Genomic DNA, 24649 nt, shown 5'->3' with positions numbered 1-24649 from the left:
CTTCCTCGTTCCTCCCCATTGACTGAGTATGAGGAAAGCCAAGGGGGAAAAAAGCTAGGAATCCATTCTATGCAAGCCAGTCTCCTGAAGGTTTTCTGAGCTTTTCTTTCTGTTTGTTACAGAAGCAAGGTTGCACCATGTTCTTGTTCTGCATTTTAACCTGGATAGTTTGCCTTCAGATCTTTTCAAATCAGTGCATACATTTCAACTCATTGATCTATTTCATTCATTGTAAAATATTTCATTATGTGATATTAGGATATATTTTTAAATGTGCATGTAATTCTTGGTGTGTGTGTGTGTGTGTGTGTGTGTGTGTGTGTGAGTGTGTGTGAGTGTGAATGTGTGTATTGTGCGTGAGTGTGTGTGAGTGTGTGTGTGTGTTCCATAGATGATATACATTATTTCTCTGAGTTATGAAGACAAATAGAAACCATGAGCATCTCCAGTCCTCTCCCTAGGATCACCCCTGTTGACCCTGCCTCGGGGTCCTCTACAATCATCATTTGTGCCTTTTATCCTGTATTCACCAATCTAAATCTTGGGGGATTATGAACCCTCTTATAGTTTTAAAGCTAATATTTTAATATCTCTGTGAATCTTTAAATGATATGTTGTGTGGTGTTACTTTTGGGAGCATTATAGATATTATTGTAATTGCTATTACCTTCTACACTTGCTTTAAGCACTGCATCCATTTTGCTGTATGCAGATAAACATTACTTATTTTCTAAGCTTAGACTACTCCTATGAACATGCCAATAGTTCCTTCCCAGGTCACTGGCAATGGGCTTTGGGGTTCTTTCCAGATGTTTCAAAGAATTTTATCTATGAACATTTCTGTCTCTGCCTTTTGGAATATGCATAAAAGAGACCTTAGAGCGTAATCTTGGGGTAAAATTCCTGGGTCATGGGATGTATGACTATTGAGCTTTGCTCTGTAATACCAAATCATTTTCCATAGTGGCAGCTTAAGTTCTCACAGAACTGTGTAAGACCTCTGGCTGTCCCTTACATTGCATTTTAGACATCTTCATCTTTTTCATCAATAGTCTTCTGTTCAGAATTGCCAAGTGAAAGATTAATAGATCCCCTTTCCAATCATAAACATTTTAATCCTCAGGAAAATAGTGCTAGCAGTCTCTATAAAAAGTCTTTTCCTTTTCTTGACCTATTTTATTTTCCTTATTGTTTTTGGAAGCTGACTGTGGAACATTATAAATACACTTTAACACAGTTAAGACATTGAAATCTACCAAATGCATCTTTTAATTCTTTCAGTTTGAAAATAAATGTGATTCTGGTAGGGTGAATGTAAAGTTCGGTTCATAAAACTAAAAGTTTAGATTGGGCCTACACGGAAGGCAGAGGCAAAGCAACGGTTCTTTGGACTCTGGATCACCTTAAGTTGCATGGCAAGGTGGATTGTGTTTATAGTAAAAAGGAACTTCTTCCTGTGTCTTTTCCTTGCTCCCTCCCTTCGTTCTTCTCTGTCTTTTATATTTTCATTTACTAACTAGTAACTAGTGCTTAGTGCAGAACACAAATATGAATTGTAAGTGTTTCCTATAGGGGGATGGTAAGGAAAATACAATGCTTCTCAGGGACAAGAGGGAATCCAGGCATCCAAATTTTCTGAGTGCCCATCAATCCTGGTATAGATTATACTACTGGATATTTGCTAAATGAATGAACGAATGAACGAACCAATGCAACAAATATTTTCAATAGCAGCAACTAAAGTGTGCTTTATTACTGGAATTAGTCTTTGGTAATTAAATACTGTATGTTATTTCTTGATTGATCCCTTCAGGAGATATAAAGTAGCTTAGCAATTGATTTTACTTTTCTTTTCTTTAAATCACTTTCTGTGTTCTTTCAGATTCTCCATCCATTTTCTCCAAGAGTTGTGCAGTGACATCAGCTCTTTACAGTGTGGCATTCTTTACCCTTTGCCCTGCCAATAAGCAAGAGCTACTTATCACACAGTGTGCTTCTCACCTACAAAAGCTGAGAACTTCACAGTAATGAAAACCTAGAGACTTATAAAATCACCCCCACTCTTCTCCCATGGAAATATTCTGGTGACTGGTAATTAACTGGGATGGACTGTGGGTAATGGTTGGAGTTGGAGGTTCTGTTGCTGCCAGGGTTTATGTAACTTTCAAATCAGAAAGCAGACTTAGTGGGAAGGGGGAGAACTGGTTTTAATGAGCTGCTGGGATTGGCTGAACTTGTGCTAGCCTTGTGCTCCTCATTATAACCTTGACATTTTTCTCATTTCTAAACTTTATTTGTGTGCCACAGCCCAGCTGAATTTGCCTAAGTGACTTGTTTCTTTAATCTTCTAGCTTGGCTGGATAGCGTGTAAATCAGCCTCAGAATTTGAGCTGTCCATCTATTGCTGGAGTTAGCACTCTGTAGAGAGTTGGTTTGTGTAGGCTCAAGTCCAAAGCATGACTGTATGTAATGAGTTGTTATTGAGTAGATGGATAGATAGGACACTTCAGGGCTGAGGGTTTCCCAGCCAATGCTGTGGGACACCAGAGCATTTACCAAGTCACTCCAAGTCCCACTCTTCACTCCTTCCAGAGGTGATGTGTCTTTCCCTGTCTGCCACGAGCATGCCTCAGAAGTTCAATTTTAAAGCTACTGAAGGAAAAACTTTTAGCCTTGAAGATATAGTTAGCACCACTGGCCCAACCTTGTATTCACTGTGTACCAGTAGGTCCTCCCTCATAGCTCTGAGTATAATCAAGTATAACTACATTTCATTTTCTAAAATATACAAGCGGAAAAAAAGGACCCAATATGGAGAAGGAATGTGCATCAAATGTTGAAAGAGGAAGACATTTAGCCATGCACTTTGCTGCTGAAACACTGGAATTCTCTACTAGTGACAGTGGTAATGTCTGTGCTAGCATGTTTACCCTTTTCTCTAGTGAATATTAGCTCGTTCACCACATCTGAATCACCGAGGGAGGTATAAATTGATTTATACTTTATAGAGTTTGGATTCTCTCATTAGCAGAAACTGAAATAGCATGTCTGTGTAAGAACTGTTAGAGTTGATTTTACAGGTTAACTACTTTCAGCAAGCTTTCTGCCATGTTCAGTTATCCTTGATCCTTAAGCTAGATCCTGAACTTACTGGGATGCTTAGAGGCTTTGCCTAAGGCCAAATGGTGACTTCCTAATTGGAAAGTGGATAATCTTGCTAGGTGACCCACTAAGGAAGAAGTCAGCAGAGACATCATTCTTAGAACCAAGTTCTTGGGGTATCTGCCTGCTTTGGTCCCACTATGATTTGTAGAGTTATATTTGTTTACTGAGGCAGAGTACGAGTATGCAAAGCAAATGAAGAAATGGACCCTTGGGGTGCAAAAGAGATGAACAAGATTAAATAACCTACAGTTCTGCTATCCAATCAGAAAGGTCTATCACCAACAGCATAGGTTTGGAGATCATACCTATTACCTGAGCTGGGCTTCCTGGAATAGCTCCTGAAGTACTCCTAGTGATATAGCAGTTATCTGGATGCTTGGTAGAAATATAGCCTCCTGGAATCCATGATCACATTCTGATTCAGTAGGTCTGGATGGAACCTGACAACCTGAATTTGTGCAGGTAGCATAGATGATTTTGAAGCTACACTTGATACCAGTTGAATACCTCTCCCTCTGCTTCATAAAGTGACTTTTAATATAATCTTAATGTGAATGGAAATCAAGAATTCCTTTCATGTACTTTGGATAATCCCACTGAACTCTCTCTGAGAGAATGTAGGTACATCTTTTACTGCAAACCTAACTTTCTGGAGGGTTCCCTCTAGTCCAGTGGTTTGAATGATAGCTGGAATCTGCAACTAGCCTTTCAGATATGCACGGTCCTTCACTCAAAAAGCCCTCTAGCACTTCAGTATTGAATAAGAGATAATTCCAGGATGGAATTTTAATTAGAAACAATGAAGAACTCGGAGGCAAATTATCAAATATTTGAAAGGTTTCCCCTTCTACCTATCACGGTGGGATCTATTAGCATATAACATATAGTCATGACTGAAATAAAAAATGAGTGCAAATCATTTATAATTGGCCACTCTGTTTCAGGCCTTGTCATCATTTTTGTAGATATTCAGCTGCCATGACAACTAATACTTTCAGAATAATTGTTATCCTTGATAAATAGAAAATTAAGGCACCAGGAAGTTAATTAACATATTTAATGCCTTGCAGCAAGTAAGTAGTAACCTGGCCCTCGTGTTTATTATGAAAACAAGGTCATTAAGGACAGTAGTGGTGCACAGAATTTTCTACTTCAAAAGAGAAATGAAATAAACATATAAGAGGTATAAGAGGAAGACAACTCAAAAAGATAGGAGGATTTTCAGAAAGGGAGCTAGGCACAATCACTTTATCTTCGACTGCATACTGGACTTAATTTCAGAATTTATGTTATCACTCAAGACTTGACAGTACAGTGAACATTTATGTAACTATCCCTCTCCGGAGGGAAGGTTTTGTGACTTAGTGTCTGTTAAAGCTCCTTTTGGAGGAATCACTTTCCTAATGTTGGAAGCCCTAGTGAAACCCGCATTGATAGTGGTGTGTCTCCTAATGGTCAAACAGTTATTTCCTAATACAAGTAGGCTGATAAGAGTATTTAAAGTCTGACTTTAGTTTCTCCAGAGTCACACAGCCCTTCTGTCACTCCCAATAAATTAGTTATTAGAGATTTTGGTTTGTTTGGATGTTTGTTTGTGTGCTTGGTTGGTTGGCGGGTGGTTGGTGGTTGGTTGGTTTTAGTAATCTGAAAAAGGAGACTAAAAAATGACCTTTAACATTGTTTAGCTGAACCCAGAGTTGTGTCTTGGTAAGCACATTCCCTCTTTACCAGGCAAGAGTGCACATGTGTTCTCACTGTGGTGCCTGTCACCTTTACATTTTATAGCTTTGACTTGCAGATTCAAGTCTCCACAACTCACTGTAATGACTCCTTTTCAGGCACACTTCAGAGCTCAGCTCCAAGAGAAACCTCCTATGCTCAGCCATATGTTTGTGGCCACCATTTCAGTCATTTGGCATAATAAAACTTGAATATATAATCAGTGAGGGTAAGGAATACAGTTCTCTGCTCTTCTGCTTCTTCTGGGGACTAATTGTGTAACCAAGAGCCTGCTTTAATTCTCTGTTTTCAAGGTGTAAAGCTTTTCATATGTCAACCAGCTGTAACCTTTCGAAGGTTTAATGAAATCAGAAAATATAATCCACTATATGAGACTGAATATGAATCAAGTCTATTATTGTTGAACAAATGGCATTAATTTCCAGCAAACATGTGGGCATGCATTTTAAAATATTTGTTTGAAAAATGTCAGGCTGCTCATTGTCTTAGACTATTTGAACAGCACTCTGCCAGTGTGCTCTTTTTAAATAGTTGTACTTTTGAAAGGTTACAGTGTTAGCATATTTACTCTTTCCTGACTTCTTCAAGTGGCTTCAGTAGTGGAAATACTCCAAATTCTTTAAGTACTGCCTAAGGGTATAAACTCCCCTTCCTTCTCAGGGTAATGGACTCTCTCTGCATCCTGCTGCCTTTTATTGTGTTGCTCATGGAAAGCTGCTTTGCCATATTCTTGTATTTAGAATGAGAGGATTTTAAACAAATGGGGACAGATTTCACATCTGCTTTTTTCATTGACACCCCCTCCTCCCAGAAAACAGGCAGGATACCTGGAGACTCCTTGGTGCCATAAGGCAGTAGAAGTTGGATGGTGATCAAGTCAGTCTTGGCCTTACACTTCTGGAAGCAAAGTGCTCCAGGCTAGCAAGGGTCAACATAGGTAGAAAGCATGGTGATCTACAAAGTAAAAGTGGGAATGTCTATGAGCATGTTGAGTAGAAAGAGAAAACCTAAGTTTATATCACTTCAGCTTTGGTTACTATGCAAGTTTTGTTATGCTCAGGGATAAAACATTTGTAATACATTTAATTATTTTGTACACATATGCAGGGATGCACATTGAGCTAACCACCCATACTATTTTGTTGATCTTAGCTGATACTTGTAATAAAGTTTGACATCTTTATCTTAAAAATCTGATCTAGCTAATCAGGAAATTGACTAAATCAGAATATTTCATCTCATAAAGTTTTGATTGAGCAGTTTCTGAATGCCCACCAGCATGGAGGTTTTGTACTTCTATCCAACTTAGTACCTTTTTCAAGTTAGATCTGAAGTTGGAAGTATTTTCCTCTGCTGTGCTTGTTCCCACTTCATCTTATCTGCCTGATGTGAATCCTCCATCTACTAGTTTCTACTTGTTCCTAAATAACTTCTCTTCTTGAGGAAGGTGTCAATAGTGTCATTCTACTCTCATATCTCCCTAAGTCTCCTCTCTGTGAAGCCATTGTGTGAACCAACCAAGGTAAGTGACTTGTCTGAGCAGTGGCTACTTGTTTCACATACAGTAGAGTCCATGGGCTCTACTGACGCACTGATGCCACCAATTACACAGGTTACTCAGCTTGGTGCTCTTTCCCATGCTGTTTGTTAGCCTTCAATCAGCTCTGTAAAATGTCACATCTTTGCTCTGTTCCCTGCTATCCCAGTCACTCCTTTTGTTTGGTACCAGAGTCACACTCAGGCTTTTCCCTGTTGTTCTTGGTAGATAGGCTTCTCTCCTCCAAAAATGTTCTTCTCTCTGGCTTCTTTCCATAGAGCTTCAATGATAATTAGATGCACAAGTTATTTTCATGTCAAAAGCAAAATTATTCAATAATTGTATACAATTAGAAAAACAGTTCTAAAAATCACATCTTAGTTTTCGCTGTTGGATCTTTTTTGCAGGCATTTTTAAAAGTTGAATTTATTAGTTTACTACTATAAAGGCTTTTATATCAGCATTTCTAGATGGATCTGCCTGTCAGCTTTTAGTTGTTTTTACATTTTTTTCCCTAAGTTAACATGTTCATCATAATTCCCAAACTTAGACGCAACCAATATTTTTGGCATCTCAGTATTTCTTAAATGGAGTTCTCTGGCTGAATGTGATCAAGTTGTTGTGAAATAGCCCTCACCACTCACCTCGTGCCCGTGTTCAGTCCTCTTGATCTGCTGATCTCTTTGGCTGCAGTTCTTCCGAATAGTTCATGTGACCAGCCATAATTGTTTCCACCTCAACACAAAATTTACCTTCTTAGCCACTGAGTCCTATTTCTCTGGCACATCATTTGATTTCACTGTACTTGCCATTGTCTTGAGATATCCTTGTCCACTTCTAGGTCACCACTGTTAGCTAGACTGACGTTCAGAAGAACAGAGTATGTCTATGGCACATTCCTTGTTCTGTTACCAGCCTATGGTAGTTCAGTAAATGCTTGCTGGATGCACAGAACATCTGAGAAGTCCAGGGATAAATAATCATAAACCATTTGTATAGCAAGAACTGCATTGGCACAACATTTTCTAAATGCCTTAAACTAAAAACACATATAGAGAGAATTTAGATATATAAGGTTCTATATATTGCAAGCATTCGTGAGTATAGAATTGGCAAGTATATACTCTTTTTAGTGGCCCCTATACTTTTAAGGCTGCATCACAGAAAAGGCTTAATGGAAACTAAGAGAAGCTCCCAGAGCGTACAAAAGAATCCTTCTTCACCTTCACCCAGCTTGTCACCTGCTCTACTTCGGGTTTATCTGCTTCTTGGATATATGTGGTTACTTTTGTTTTTCACATTTTATCATTCCATTCTATTTGCCACATGCTTGGAACAGTTAAGTGTAAATTTATTACAACATGTTGAGCAGAAGTCTCTAACTTTTAAGAAGTGTTTTATTTCTGGTTTTAATTTTTTGTTTATAGTTCTGAGTAATTCTGAACTTTGCAGACTATAGTAAAGGTTAATCTTTTAAAAATATGCTCATGTTTAATCTGGCAACTGAGCTAATGGAAATTTCATTGCACAGTAGTTGAAAATAAACTTCTTTAATAGATTTATGAAACTAAAATTGTAAAGGTTGGAGAATGGGGAATGGGTTTTAAATGTGCACTGACCACAAATGTGAATGTTGTTTTTTTCTGAATCATACTTTACCACTAAACAGTTCAATTCACTGTATTATAAGTCTGTGAGGGTGTGTGTGAATGAAATACAAAGCTATTTTCCATGAAGGAACTTGATATTTCACAGCTGAATTTTGTTGGGGAAAGCACACTTGTCTCTTCTACCCAATTGATGTCTGTCAGACTTGGAGATATCAGATTTTGCATTTTCAAACTATTCCTAGTATGGTCTTGTCCTAGCTCCCTTCTACCCATCTATTCCTTGTCCTCCAACTGCTTCATAACTGCTATCAGACAAAGCCATATCAATAACAACATACAGCATACCTGTTTGGAAGGTGTTCACGTAATAATAAAACAGATTAAAATATCAGGCAGATTACAAAACTAGACAAATGGAGCATACCTCTTGTTCCAAGAAGGCACCGAGCAATGGGTGTTGTGGTAGCACTAGAGACACATATTAAGTTCTCCTTGTTGATACATTGAAATGGATGCTCCAACAGCTCAAGAGCTGCTTGGGAGTCCTCAGTCAATGGCAGAAGGAAAGATCATATTCTCACTTGTCTGCCTCTTGGGGACAAAGAGTTCAAAGGCAGTGTTATGACTTGTCCTACCTTATTTCAGTTTGCTGAAGGAACATATAAGACTCTTAATTCATAAATGATTAGATCTTAGATTAAAACATAAAATGGCCACTACATCTTCTTCCTGATCTTTAAACAGTACTGCACCACAAATGTCTGCAATGAAAATAAAAATTAACATTTTCCTTTCTCTTCCATTCTCTACTCCTTGTGATGTCTCCATCCACAAGGTGCTCAAATGTGGTATCAGAAAATGCCTTTTCTCCATCAACTATGTCAGACTATTGATGCTTTCTTCCTATAGTCAAACCCAGCTAGAGAGACAGTTGTGTGCCATGACGAGTATCATCAGCTCTATTATTGCAATCTACTTGAAATAGGTGCCATCAAAACCAGAAGAAACTAATCCCAGGTACACGGTGGAGACTTTGATTTGAACCTAGTGTTTCCTAGTTACTTAGTAACTCCAGGGTTCCTGAGAAATGGCTAAGTTGTGATTGCTTGAGCTATAACCTTTCACCCTTTACAGTACATAATACAAATAAGAATGTAACCCAGAACTCTTAAGATACTGATTCCGTTCGGAAATGGAATCAGTTCATACTGTTTTAAATTGGTCTCAGCAAACATTCTAAAAATATTTGTCACATTTCTAAATACTGTGTGCTTGTGATTGGTAGTCTCTCTACTTCAGAGTGGGAGCACACAGAAGGCTACAGAGAACTCCTTCCTGATGAAGCAATCTGGAGGAATCTATGCTTATTCTACAGAAGCCCAAAGAAATCTTTCCAAGAGAGAACTGTGTACAATTTCCAATGCCACATTGATATAACTAGAGCAAAATCAATAAGGGCAAATATTTAAGGAGTTCATATTTGTGCCAGGCACGATGATAGGGATAATCATCATCATGTTTAATTCTCACAATAGACTTCACAGATAGGTTTGTATTGTGACTCTTACTCTGTGGGTAAGAAAACACTCTTTTAGAGACTGCTGACTTTCCCATGCCAATCAATGCTGAGAGCCCTTATTAAACTTACATGTATAGGCACAATGTGGCAGATTCAGTTTTGCTGCCCAGTAAAAGGTTCTGTATTAAAGAAAACAAAAATTAAAAGTGGATTCCATGCCATCTATTGTGAAGCAGCCAGAGGAGCATGGCAGCAGCATCACTTGGGTATGGATTCTCTTCCTCATTTTTATAGATCATATTTTTTGAACAGTTATTTTTGTTGCTATAAATTTACAGTTTCCTGAGACCAGAAATATGTCACCCATCAAATTTTGTAACCCTGAGAGTCCTGAAATACTGTAAAATACATGTATAAACCTAGGGGCATGAAGATGAATCTGCAAATAAACCACAAAAGCCAAAAGCAAACAGACTGATATGCTTCTAAATTCTGTTTGGGCAATATGTTTGTAAAATGAAGGATAATTGCTGTCATAGGAGCAGCCTACCACTGGTAGTTACAGTGGCAGCTATTCTCTGTGATTGTCTGCAACGTTAAGGTCATCTTACTCCTTTCTCACCAAACAGTGTATTTTTCTTTTCTTTATATATTCTCTAGCCATGGATCATACTAGGAGCAGTGAACAGTAGCACAGCACAGCCTGGATACATGCTGTCATGAATTTTTCCCACCAAATAACTTAGTATGTATTTTTTTTTTTTCATATAAACCTCACTCAGGATCTCAGGACATGGCAGAAAGCAGTCAGGTTCTTTGTCTAGGCTTCAGTAGAGTCTGATCTGATACTATTTAGAATGAAATTTCCACTGCTGTTTCCTACACACATATGTAAAAACATTAAAAATGAGAACATTTAGAATTTTCTTTTAAAGTGCTACTAAATTAGAGGTATTTTTGTTGTTACCCTATTAAAATAAACACTGAACTTATAATCATCAGATTGTGGACCCCAACATTTTATGATTTGAAAAATGTTTTAAACTCTCACAATCTAAATGATATGTTTTTGCTTCTATAGCACTGTGCCAACGTCCAGATCATATGTTTCATAATTTAGATTTTTTTACTACTCCAAAATTTCTTTCATGTTATAACTGCTAATGTAAGTAGCAATTGATATCTGGAAAGTGAAAACTTGTAAGAGACAAAAAGAAATATAAAATGATCTCAGTGATTGTAAGAGAAGTCAGAAATATAAAATGATGGCTGCCTTGATGTGGGTACTCCTGAATTAACTAAGAAAATGTTAATTGAAACACATTCTTACATTTTAGTCTGCTGCAGCTTTCATAGGACAATGGTCCTGGGCTGTGAGGATGTTGACAGATCTCACCCTGACTTCTCTGGATGACACCACTTTCTATGTCAGAAGACTCTGCTATGGCAACATGCTCTTTTTATTTTTTGTTTTGTTTTAAATTCCCCCTTAGAAATGATTCATCTGGGTTAATTATATGACCCATTTATTATTTATGGGTCATTATATTTGTTCGTGACTACAATGAAATCATACTAGGCTGGGTTCCCTGTAAGATATCAGGAGGTCTTTCAGCTGCTCAGTGAATATGTGGTACAGAGGTCACAGTGATATTATATGCCACAAACGCTCTCCCTAAAGTAATGGTGAATTTTCATGTTAGCCATGAAGAATATTGGTTCAGCTTTGGTTCTCTGACAGCTTACTGTACATTGATTTCCAAAAATGTTATTGAGTTTAATGTTGTCAGGAAGAGTTCATATGTGCTAACTGTATGAATTAAACACACCTTCATAACCAGCACCACATCAGAAGCAGCATGATAGCTCTACAAAAGCTCACCTGTACCTCCTTCCATTTTCTCATACTCCTTTACACAGGAGACCACTTCCCTGATTTGTTTGGTTTTATGCTTTATGTAGCTGGAGATATACATAGAGTATTATTTGGTGCCTGGCTTCTTTTATTCTTCATGCTGTTTATTATGCATTGCAGTTGTTTGTTCTTACTATTGTGTGGTGTTCCACACATGAATACAGTTTGTTCATTCTACTTTTAACAGACACTTGAATATTTTCCTTTTCAGATGAGGATAGGGCTATTCATATTCTGTTATGAAAAGTGTCTTGGTTAAAGTATACACACACACACACACACACACACACACTTCTGAGTACACCATACAACTAGGAGTAAGATTTCTGAGTTATAGTCTTTGTGTATGTTCATAGTCCTTAGGTAAGATGGTTTTCCAGGGTAGCTGTATAGCATTCTGGTGTGTATGTCCTTTATTGTGTATAGACATGGATTTTTCTCCTGGTAAAATAACTTTCCACTCTCTTAAAGGGAAATATAAATATCAAAGTAATTCATAATGTAAAAGTTATTTTTCTCATATCCATTTAGATTAAATTTGATATGTTTATTAAGTATGTTCTAAATCAATAACCAGTTGAGAATATGGTTGAAGTCTTGAGCTCCATTTTATGTAATTTTTACTTTAAGCCATAAACTGATGGAAAATCAGTTAGCAATAAACCAATGCCCTTAGTAGTCAAGATTATGTTATTTTGTAATAGTTAAACTGTGTACAATTTTTAGCTTAAACAGAAAGGAAAAGTTAGAGAGGAATTTTTATCCAGAAACATAGCTACTCTTGCTAGTGTTAAATCCAAAGACCTGGGTCTGTGTGATCCAGCTGGAATATAGACACTCCAGCAGTAGACAACTTTATATTTCTGGCTGGAATACAGACATGTCTTTAGTACACATCTTTAATCCCCAACAATGACATCTAATTGAAGGGCAGACAAAGCGATGAATCATAGAAAAAGTTGACAGGGTATGTATGCCCAACTCTCATGAGAATAAATGGAGAGGCTACTTAAGAGCAGTGCAGAGAGAGAAGAGACAGTTGAGTTCAAGGCAGTTCAACCAAATTCAATTGAGTTTAGTTAAGTTCATGTAGTTCCATTCAGTTTGTGGACTTCAGAGGTAATTTTTCCAAGCAGAACAATTCAGTCAGAATCCAGGAGAAGTGAATTGAATTAGTAAGCTTAGAGAGGAATTTGAGCCAGAACAGCTGATTTGAGTCAGCTAGCCAGAGTTCCGAAAGAGCTAGAAAGTGAGAATATTCAGCAGTAAGTCTCAGAGGAGGCTGAATTACTCTAGGCCTAGGTTAACAGACAGAGGCTAGAAGCTGAAGCCTTCAAGATCTGTACTTGCAGAAGATTAGATTGTCTGGACACTAGAAGCTTCCAGAACTCAGCCTAGGTATAGTTAAATAGAAATACTCTGGGCTCAATTCAAGTGTATTTATAATGTCTGGGCACAGCTCTCATCTCATCCCTTCCTCTGAGGAAATAAAAGAAACATCTACAATATTATTAATAGAAGGCACAAAGGGAGGGCTTTTATCATTCTGAAGATGAACATAGAATTGTACTGATACTGTAGTACCTAGCTTCTCACTAGAAACAGTATGTGTCTCAGACACATTCTAAGACAAATATAAGAATTTTGATCTTAGTGTTTGAAATACCTGAGTGTGTCTTTTTGCTGTCATGTTTCTCTTATTGTTTTATTATTATTATTATTATTATTTATTCTAGGTTGTCTTGGTCAGTGGACATTTGGATAGCTGGGATGTTGGGCAGGGTGCCCTGGATGATGGTGGTGGAGCCTTCATATCATGGGAAGCGCTCTCACTTGTTAAAGATCTTGGTAAGTGTTCAACTAACATTTAATGGTCTCAGTAGTAATATGTTAACTCTATACAGAAACTCCACAATGGATTCATTTTTGTGGTATTTTCAGAAATCCTCCTGTGGTTATATTTTTCTCAGTTTACTCCAAGAATAGAATGATTCTTGTCTTTAAAGGATAAGAAATAACTTATCCCTTGAAGAAATTTTTTTATTCAAGTATTCAAGCAAATATTATTGTCATCCATTGGGGAAAATATACAAGCAAATAAAACCAGAACTCATGTAATCATATCAGTTGGAGATGATGCCAGACCATGCAGGGCCAAATACAGATAATAACCAGCTGCTTCTGACTGCCTTATCTTCTCTTAAGATAGAATAAGGTTGTGAGAATAGTGGAAAAAGGAAATCATCTTTCCACAGAAATCAGAAATTGCTTTAATGGAAAAAAAATGATCCTGTAGTCATGGTAGGAGAAACTTGACCTAGATATGGCTAAGAGGAGCAGGCATTGGAGACACAGCTAATAGCAGCTCCTTTTGATGACTATATTTGCAAATAAATGTACATTTTCTTTTGATGTGCTGGTTAAAAAGGGTGGGTATGGAGTGCAGTTAGAAACAAAAGAATAGTCGGAATCAAGAGTTCATTGTCTGAATCATACAATGGTGGTTTTGAAGGGCTTCATCTGCAGAATGTCCTGGATAGTAGCTGTAAAACAAATTGTTTCTCAGATAACATAGAGGTCAAAGCATTCATTGTTTAAGTATATATGTCGCCAAACTCATGATTCCCTGCCACTTTCTCGGGGTCTTTTGTCTTCTTCATAGGTCCATTAAAGATTATTCATCTTAGATACAGCTCAGATAGTAGAATGCAGCCTAACATGCATGAAGCCATGGGTTCAATCCCCCCAAACTCATAAAAATGGGTATGGAGTGCATGCCTCTCATTTTAGTAATCAGTTTCATAGTGAGTCCAAAGACAGCCAGGGCTACATGAGACTCCATCTCAAAAGGAAAATATTGTTGATCACTCTAACAGTAGGTTGCTGACATGGTCTTGTTTTCAGAAAATATTTGGTGTGGCATTTTTATTTATATTTTTATAAATTGTGTTTTACTTGTATTTTAAAATGTAGAAATAAAAAACTGCTTATGAAGGGGCACAGTGTCCACACTTTGGTCTTCATTCTTCTTGAGTTTCATGCATTTAGCAAATTGTATCTTATATCCTGGGTATCTTAAGTTTTGGGCTAATATCCACTTATCAGGGAGTATATATTGTGTGAGTTCCTTTGTGATTGTGTTACCTCACTCAGGATAATGCCCTCCAGGTCCATCCATTTGCCTAGGAATTTCATAAATTCATTCTTTTTAATAGCTGAGTAGTACTCCATTGTGTAAATGTAACACATTTTCTGTATCCATTCCTCTGTTGAGGGGCATCTGGGTTCTCACCTATGGAAGGAGTTACAGAGACAAAGTTTGGAGCTGAGACAAAAGGATGGACCATCTAGAGACTGCCATATCCAGGGATCCATTCCATAATCAGCTTCCAAACGCTGACACCATTGCATACACTAGCAAGATTTTGCTGAAAGGACCCAGATATAGCTGTCTCTTGTGAGACTATGCCGGGGCCTAGCAATCACAGAAGTGGATGCTCACAGTCAGCTATTGGATGGATCACAGGGCTCCCAATGGAGAAGCTAGAGAAAGTACCCAAGGAGCTAAAGGGATCTGCAACCCTATAGGTGGAACAACATTATGAACTAACCAGTACCCCGGAACTCTTGTCTCTAGCTGCATATGTATCAAAAGATGGCCTAGTCAGCCATCACTGGAAAGAGAGGCCCATTGGACATGCAAACTTTATATGCCCCCGTACAGGGGAACGCCAGGGCCAAAAAAATGGGAATGGGTGGATAGGGAAGTGGGGGGGGAGGGTATGGGGGACTTTTGGGATAGCATTGGAAATGTAATTGAGGAAAATATGTAATAAAAATATTAAAAATTTTAAAAACTGCTTATGTAATATTTTTATATAGGTATTTCTCAACCTTGCACTATTGACATTTTTAAATTACAGTGTGGGATTTTATAATATCTTCAAACTCTACCCACTAATTGCCACTATCATTTACCACCACCATGAAAAAACAATTTAACAGTGGAAATGTCTCTACATATTGTCAAATGTCCTTGGATGGATGTCCAAGGACAAGTGCCCTGATTTGACAGACAAATAAATAAACCAATAAAATATCTCTAGATATTTGACACAATCTCTTATGAAAAAACAATTAAACAAACCAATTAGAAATCTCTAGTTGCACATTCTTAGCATTCCAGCATTGTTACCATACATAATAGAAAAGATGCATTGAGCAGATGCTATGCTTTCTATAAAGCCTTTTGTAGAAGCTTGGTTTAGAGCATGTTCTCTGTTCTAAGAGCCTTAGCACAAAGCTAGAGACCTCCACATTTGCCCACAGGCACTGCTATAAGCAGGGAAATGGTTTCATGCCTACTTTTACAACTGAGTAAGGTTAAAAAGAGAAACTTTTCAACAACTAAAACCCAAATGCACACACTCAGAGGTCTAGATTTTGTGGAATCCTCCCTCCTTTCTGTCTCCTTTTGATCTTTCCATTTCTCTTTGAATCATTCCCAAATTAAATGAGTTATTTGGGGAAACATGCAAAAAAAATCAAACATTTGTCCTTATGGAGCACAGATGCTTATTCTGGAAATTAATTTTATTTCAATGTTTTGCCAATTTGATAGAAATGAAGTGGTGGAATGGAAACAGCAACTAGTTCACCTGAATTTGGTTTTAGGTCACTCTGACTACTTACCTGGTCTTGGGCAGGTCATCTGAACACTCTGAACTTCAGGCTTCTCGTTTGTATTCAATGATAATCTTCCAGAATATTTTATTTGCTCTAGATTGAAATAAAAATCAGGTCATCCCTACATATTGAATCTCTGTGCTCTGGTCCTCAACATGTTACCCTAAATTACTGTTAACTGAGTTCAATTCAATTTCAAGGATAAATGTCAAATAGCAAGCATAGTGAATACAGTATCCTATCTCTGAAAATATTGAACTCAGAAGTTGTTGTTGTTGTTATTTGAATATTTTGTTTGGTTTTGGTTTTGTTCCATGTTTTAAATTCACAGCTTTAACCTCTGAAAGATTTATGAGAATTCATATAAAAATACAACTTAAACTGCAAAATAAAAAGTAGCATTTTCTTTCAAGTGTGTGTTGTGCAGCAGCACTGACACAGGGTCAAAAACACAGGACACTAAGTTGGACATAGAGGCACACACCTTTAATCCCAGAACTTGAAGGGTAGGCAGAACTCTAAACTAGAGACTAGCCTGGTGTGATGGTTTGTATATGCTTGGCCTGTGGCATGGCATCACTAGGAGGTGTGGCATTGTTAGAGTAGGTGTGTCACTGTGGGAGCTTTAATACTCTTGTCGTAGCTGCCTAGAAGCCAGTTTTCTCATAGCAGCCTTCAGAGCAAGATGTAGAACTCTCAGCTCCTCCTGCACCATGCTTGCCTGGAAACTTCCATGTTTCCGCCATGATGATAACAGACAGAAATGCTCAACCTGTAAGCCAGCTCCAATTAAATAGTATCCTTACAAGAATTTCCTTGGTCATGGTGTCTGTTAATAGTAAAATCCTAACTAACACATGCTATACACAGCAAGTGTACCCAGGACAGCCAGAGTACACAGGAAAAAAAAAAACCTGTCTTGAAAAACAAACAACAACAAAAACAAAACGAAACAGAGAAACAAGAAGCCCTCAGGACACTGGAGCTAGACCACCTGTTTTATTCATACCTCGGATCAGCAACTTCCTAGTTACCTAAACTTAAACTTTGGTAACTTGCTTTGATTCTTTGTTTCTCAATTTTTCCATCTAGGTAATAAGGATAATAGTTTCTATCTCTTGTGCCTGTTTAGAAAATTAAGTGAAGTAATAGCCTAATCTATTTAAAACAGTGCCTGATGCAACCCAGGTTCTTAATAAATATTATATTTTATAACTTAATAAGCATAACTCTGAAAAACAAATCTGGTACAAGAGATGATGTTTTTAAAAATGTAGCCCAATTAGTGACTGCTCTGCCTTCTTAGTATTTTAGTTATAATAGTGCAACTCTAGAGCCAGTGGCTATAAAGTCACTAACATATGCTTTCTCTGTTCCATTTAAGCCCCCATCCTCCTGTATGATGGAAGCCTAAGGAATCCTTCACACTTTCTATTTTTATATAAAACTTATTGAGTCTTAGATATCTTGTGATCACTTCCTGTGCAGACACCCTGTTGAATGAACAACCATCATAAAATTTTAAAATTGAATTTGAATTTCTGTTAGATTATCTATGCATTTTAACATGAAGGTCTGGATCCAGTGTGTGACTTACTACTTCTGTATAAACTCACCTGCAATTCTAGAGGAGCTTGGAGAAAAAGAAGAGTTCAGGATTAGAACATGTGCTTAGTGTCTGTTAGGTCCTGAGTTCGTTCTTCAGCACCATTAAAAAGAAAGCAGCAGTAAAATTCTGAGACAAAAGAAAAAAAAGAAAAGAGAAAACAGAAGGAGGGTTCATAATTATGTTACTTAATTATATTGAGCCTAAACTTTTGTTTTGTTTTGTTTTGTTTTGGTGTTTGGTTTTTCAAGACTGGGTTTCTCTGTGTAGCCCTGGCTGTCCTGAAACTCACTCTGTAGACCAGGCTGGCCTTGAACTCAGAAATCCACCTGCCTCTGCCTCCCAAGTGCTGGCATTAAAGGCGTGTGCCATGACTGCCCTGTTAGCCTAAACTTTTTAATTGGTGACTCATGAAAGTTCTGTGAAAATCTTTTTCCAAGAAAAATGGCACTCCTCTTGAATGCTGTCCCTTGGGTGAGATGTCAGGCAGCTTGAACATCAGAGTCCCTCGATGGCTTGTTAATTTGAAGTGTTCGTTCAATGGGGCTCTCTGATATTTGAGAATCTTTTTCCAAGATTTAGCCTTCTACTGTCCTGTCCTTTGTCTTCCTACTTTACAACTCTTACAGATTCACTCCTTTGCTCAAGCTAGCAGCTTAAATTATATTCAATTAATCTAATAATACATTTGCATTTTATAAGTATAATCAGTCATTCCTAAGTAACTGTCAGCAAAAGGCTATTTGTTGTGGAGTGCTATGGAATTCTGTGTGTGGCATGTGCACATTCTTTACTGGATGTGACACTGTTTATTTGAGATTTCATTTCCTGGAAAGTTCTGGTGTCAGTAGACAAAGCCTGGACCAAAACTGCTATAATTCACATTGTTTGTTTGTTAGTCAGAAAAAATAAACCACCTTCTACTCCAAAATTCATCAAGTTTCATCACTTCATTAACTTTATGAAGTTAGAATTTGTGGGTTTTGATTCTAGAGAAATGAAAGAAAAAAAGAGGAACATTGCCTGGATCTTGAAATGTGGGACGTAAGAAAGATATTTCTAAAAACATGAAATGTGAGCATCCTGATTGTGATTATCAAGCATGAGAGTCTGTTTCTTGTAGCTATCTTTGGTTACTTTGTGGGTTCTTTTTCCTTCCATACGTTTCCTCTACCATTTCAATCCCCTAACACTACTAGATAGGAGAGAAAAAAGATAGAAGGGGAAAGGAAAGAAAAGATCTCCCTGAATAAAGTCAGGGGTCAGAATGGGGATTACATTATCGCTTGCCTATTTCCTGCTGATTAGAGGTGTTGAGTTCCTTGGGGCAAGTTTGATCTTCACTGTCAGGATATCTAAATTTCCCTTCACCAGTGCCATGTTCTTCTTGTTCTTCTAGTTCTTGTTCTTCTAGTTGTTATTCTTCTAGTTCTTATTTTTCTTCTCCTTCTTCTTCTTCTTCTTCTTCTTCTTCTTCTTCTTCTTCTTCTTCTTCTTCTTCTTCTTCTTCTTCTTCTTCTTCTTCTTTTTCTTCTTGTTCTTGTTCTTCTTTTTCTTCTTGTTTTCTTCTTCTTCTTCTTCTTCTTCTTCTTCTTCTTCTTCTTCTTCTTCTTCTTCTTCTTCTTCTTCTTCTCCTCCTCCTCCTCCTCCTCCTCCTCCTCCTCCTCCTCCTTCATCTTTTTCTTCTCCTTCTTCCTCCTCCTCCTCTTCTTCTTGTTCTTCATCACTACTACTTAAACCACAGCATTAACAGCCAAAGAGCAACCCATCTCACCTCTTGGAACCCTATGATTCCATATCAAACCCTCTGAAAATTCCCCAGAATTTCAAGTGTCACATAATCACAGAAACTATCTGCAGCTGGCAAAATCATGCCCTAGTAGTGGATGAGGCAAATCATAGTCAATGGACATTTGAAGCAGCTGCATATCCCATACCTGAGATTAAAATTAAAACATATTTTTATACTATTTATGTGTTTTTCAAGAAATCAAAATCTCAAAATTGTCACTACAGTTTCTTAGAAGATATTTATTTGTGTGCTTCTTTGCTTACTCACTCAAGTGTTTGATGAGGTAATAGAATATCTGCATCCTAGATGCCTTGACCAAAGAAGATGGACTTTGACATCTTTGAAACAGAAGAGATATTTGATTCAAAAATAACTGTAAAATTGCTGCAAATGCTCCATAACTGTGGCATGTACAGTTTACTTTGGATACCTATGGAGGGAAGGCTTTATGTAGTTGGCTGGGCAAGGCAAACTCAACATGCTGATTTTTCAGTGCTTGAGCTTTGTTTAATAAAGATAAATAGGAGTTCCTGAAATACAAGGAGACAGAATCAGGCATTCTCAGCAGTGCATATATTATCAAGAAGAAACCTAGTGTCAAGGATATTCTTGGGTGGCAGCTGAAGGTTATAGAGTGGCAGGAGCCACAGATGGCAGTGAAGTGTCAAGTTTTTGTAATAATAAGTACATTTTATTTTATAAAGACAAATATGTTCCAAACACCCTCCTCTTAAAAAAATGAAACAGAAGAAAGACTAAAGGGGGGGGGGATCCTGATATCACTATCAGAATGAGTACTTTGTTGACATAACTAGCAGGCAGAAGTAAGAAGTGGGGATACTTATAGAAGAATCACCAGGCCTACCTGGTCCAGAATATTCTAATGAAGACAGACAAATATATGTCAAGATGTTGATTCTGTTATAGCCTTATGCAGCCAGCTCCTATGCAAGGTGTCTTACTTGAAAATGAAGAAAAAGATGAGGAAGTGTTTTTGTCCAGGTTCTCAGATCTGCCTTAGAAAATCACCAGGATATCCAATCCAGTATAACTGATGTACGAAAACAGTCAGCAACTTCCTTGAGGTAAAAGTCATTTAAACCATAGGACTAGAGATTCTAGGGATCCTGAGCCCATAAGGGGATTGGCTGACACCTAGAAAAGAGATCAAATTTTAAATTGAATTCGCCCTAAAGTGTCAGATCTCTGGCTGTACCAAAAGTACTAACTGTATTTGCACATGGTGTGATGTGCTATGGCCTCCAGTGTACACATAGTCATTTCTTCCTGTTAATAGCCTCAAGCTGCAGACCTAGCTTGTAGTTGTTGTAACAACCACTGTAGAGAAGAAGAAAGCAAAACAGAAGAAAGTCTCATGCCCTGTCCAAGATGATATAGCTGTCTGTCCAGTGGAAACTGTAAATTAAACCTATTGACTGAACTGTAATACTACTGATAGGCTCCATTGAATATAAGTTCACTGAAATATTATTCTCAGCCTGACTCAAGAAACACTAAATCTGTCAAGAGATAGTATACATAAAAGGAAAAAGAAACATATACAATGAACAGATTAGTTCACAAATTGCCTCTTAGTAATTTCTTTTTCAAGAAAAACATTTGTTAAAAGAATATGCTTTTGAGCACTGTCCTGGGGCTCTTTGAGAGGTGGAAGAACTAAAGAAGACTGTACAAGTGATCACAAAATGGCCATCATTAGGCTAAACCCCAATGCATTTATATCTGTTTTCATTCTAAATTGCCTGGCTACCTTTGGGACTATGTAGTGGTTCCATAATTGACCTATAGAGGCCACACTTTAGGATCATTTATATTAACTTAAAGAAAACTATACCCGATGACTCCTTTTCCACATTTTCTCAGTCTGTTTTATTTGAAATAAATGTAATATTATTTAAAATATAATAAGCTCTTCCGGTCAGAAAAGCACCTGAGCAGCTGGGGCGCAGGGTCTGCTGACACTCGCCAACTGCCCACAACACCCGCCACAGGATCTTAAGACTTCTGGTGAGGGGAGCACAGCTTCTGCTCCAATCCAATTGCGCGGGACCTGAGACTGCATTAGTTAGGGAAGCAGAAACCGGCCTGAGTAGGGCCACAGGCCTCACCCGGCCGGATCAGCACCAGGGTAGCGGGAGCGCAGGGTTGCCTGACACCCGCCAGCTACCCACGACCCCCGCCGCAGGATTTTGGGACTGCTGGTGAGTGGAATACAGCTTCTGCTCCAGTCCAATCACGCGGGACCTGAGACTGCTCTGGTTGGGGAGAGAGAAATCCGGCCCACACAGGGCCACAAGCCTCTTCCGGTCAGAAAAGCACCTGAGCAGCTGGGGCGCAGGGTCTGCTGACACTCGCCAACTGCCCACAACACCCGCCACAGGATCTTAAGACTTCTGGTGAGGGGAGCACAGCTTCTGCTCCAATCCAATTGCGCGGGACCTGAGACTGCATTAGTTAGGGAAGCAGAAACCAGCCTGAGTAGGGCCACAGGCCTCACCCGGCCGGATCAGCACCAGGGTAGCGGGAGCGCAGGGTTGCCTGACACCCGCCAGCTACCCACGACCCCCGCCGCAGGATTTTGGGACTGCTGGTGAGTGGAACACAGCTTCTGCTCCAGTCCAATCACGCGGGACCTGAGACTGCTCTGGTTGGGGAGAGAGAAATCCGGCCCACACAGGGCCACAAGCCTCTTCCGGTCAGAAAAGCACCTGAGCAGCTGGGGCGCAGGGTCTGCTGACACTCACACCCGCCACAGGATCTTAAGACTTCTGGTGAGGGGAGCACAGCTTCTGCTCCAATCCAATTGCGCGGGACCTGAGACTGCATTAGTTAGGGAAGCAGAAACCAGCCTGAGTAGGGCCACAGGCCTCACCCGGCCGGATCAGCGCCAGGGTAGCGGGAGCGCAGGGTTGCCTGACACCCGCCAGCTACCCACGACCCCCGCCGCAGGATTTTGGGACTGCTGGTGAGTGGAACAAAGCTTCTGCTCCAATCTTTAAATAGTGACAACGATAACAACTAACCCCAGAGATTACCAGATGGCGAAAGGTAAACGTAATAATCTTACTAACAGAAACCAAGACCAGTCACCATCATCAGAACCCAGCACCCCCACTTCACCCAGTCCAGGGCACCCCAACACACCGGAAAAGCTAGACACGGATTTAAAAGCATATCTCCTGATGATGATAGAGGACTTCAAGAAGGACGTTAATAACACACTTAAAGAAATGCAGGAGAACACTGCTAAAAAGGAAGAAGACAATAAAGAGGAAGCACAAAAATCCCTTAAAGAATTGCAGGAGAACACTGCTAAAGAGTTACAAATCCTTAAAGAAAAACATGATAACATAATCAAACAGGTAGAAGTCCTTACAGAAAAACAGGAAAACACATCCAAACAGATGATGGAAATGAACAAAACCATACTAGACCTAAAAAGGGAAGTAGACACAATAAAGAAAACCCAAAATGAGGCAACACTGGAGATAGAAACCCTAGGAAAGAAATCTGGAACCATAGATGCAAGCATCAGCAACAGAATACAAGAGATGGAAGAGAGAATCTCAGGTGCAGAAGATTCCATAGAGAACATCGGCACAACAATCAAGGAAAATGGAAAATGCAAAAAGATCCTAACTCAAAACATCCAAGAAATACAGGACATAATGAGAAGACCAAACCTACGGATAATAGGAGTGGATGAGAATGAAGATTTTCAACTCAAAGGACCAGCAAACATCTTCAACAAAATTATAGAAGAAAACTTCCCAAATCTAAAGAAAGAGATGCCCATGAACATACAAGAAGCCTACAGAACTCCAAATAGACTGGATCAGAAAAGAAATACCTCCCGACACATAATAATCAGAGCAACAAATGCTCTAAATAAAGATAGAATACTAAAAGCAGTAAGAGAAAAAGGCCAAGTAACATATAAAGGCAAGCCTATCAGAATTACACCAGATTTTTCACCAGAGACTATGAAAGCCAGAAGATCCTGGACAGATGTTATACAGACACTAAAAGAACACAAATTCCAGCCCAGGCTACTATACCCAGCCAAACTCTCAATTAACATAGATGGAGAAACCAAAGTATTCCACGACAAAACCAAATTCACACATTATCTCTCCACGAATCCAGCCCTTCAAAGGATAATAACAGAAAAAAACCAATACAAGGACAGGAACCACGCCCTAGAATCAACAAGAAGGTAATCCCTCAACAAACCTAAAAGAAGACAGCCACAAGAACAAAATGCCAACTTTAACATCAAAAATAACAGGAAACACCAATTTCTTTTCCTTAATATCTCTTAATATCAATGGACTCAACTCCCCGATAAAAAGACATAGACTAACAAACTGGCTACACAAACAAGACCCAACATTTTGCTGCTTACAGGAAACTCATCTCAGAGAAAAGGATAGACACTACCTCAGAATGAAAGGCTGGAAAACAATTCTCCAAGCAAATGGCATGAAGAAACAAGCTGGAGTAGCCATTCTAATATCTGATAAGATTGACTTCCAACCCAAAGTCATTAAAAAAGACAGGGAGGGACACTTCATACTCATCAAAGGTAAAATCCTCCAAGAGGAACTATCAATCCTGAATATCTATGCTCCAAATACAAAGGCAGCCACATTCATTAAAGAAACTTTAGTAAATCTCAAAGCACACATTGCACCTCATACAATAATAGTGGGAGACTTCAACACACCACTTTCACCAATGGACAGATCATGGAAACAGAAACTAAACAGGGACACAGTGAAACTAAGAGAAATTATGAATCAAATGGATCTGGCAGATATCTACAGAACATTCTATCCTAAAACAAAAGGATATACCTTCTTCTCAGCACCTCATGGTACCTTCTCCAAAATTGACCACATAATTGGTCACAAAACAGGCCTCAACAGATATAAAAATATTGAAATTGTCCCATGCATCCTATCAGATCACCATGGACTAAGGCTGATCTTCAATAACAAAATAAATAATAGAAAGCCAACCTTCACGTGGAAACTGAACAACACTCTTCTCAATGAT

General features: G+C 38.6%; 1 protein-coding gene across 1 annotated transcript in view; it reads left to right on the top strand.

The window, feature by feature from the left end:
• Cpq (carboxypeptidase Q) overlaps positions 1-24649 on the top strand; it is a 517237-nt gene that overhangs the window by 277331 nt on the left and 215257 nt on the right. Inside the window, exon 5 of the mRNA XM_021183241.3 lies at positions 13223-13334. Coding sequence (XP_021038900.1) covers positions 13223-13334 — 112 coding nt within the window. The remainder of the gene's footprint in view (positions 1-13222; positions 13335-24649) is intronic.

The sequence above is a fragment of the Mus caroli genome, unplaced genomic scaffold (genome assembly GCF_978045245.1).
Source record: "Mus caroli unplaced genomic scaffold, Mus_caroli_1 scaffold_16, whole genome shotgun sequence".
In the NCBI taxonomy this organism is placed as follows: Eukaryota; Metazoa; Chordata; class Mammalia; order Rodentia; family Muridae; genus Mus; species Mus caroli.
This window is presented reverse-complemented; position numbering and strand designations above follow the sequence as displayed.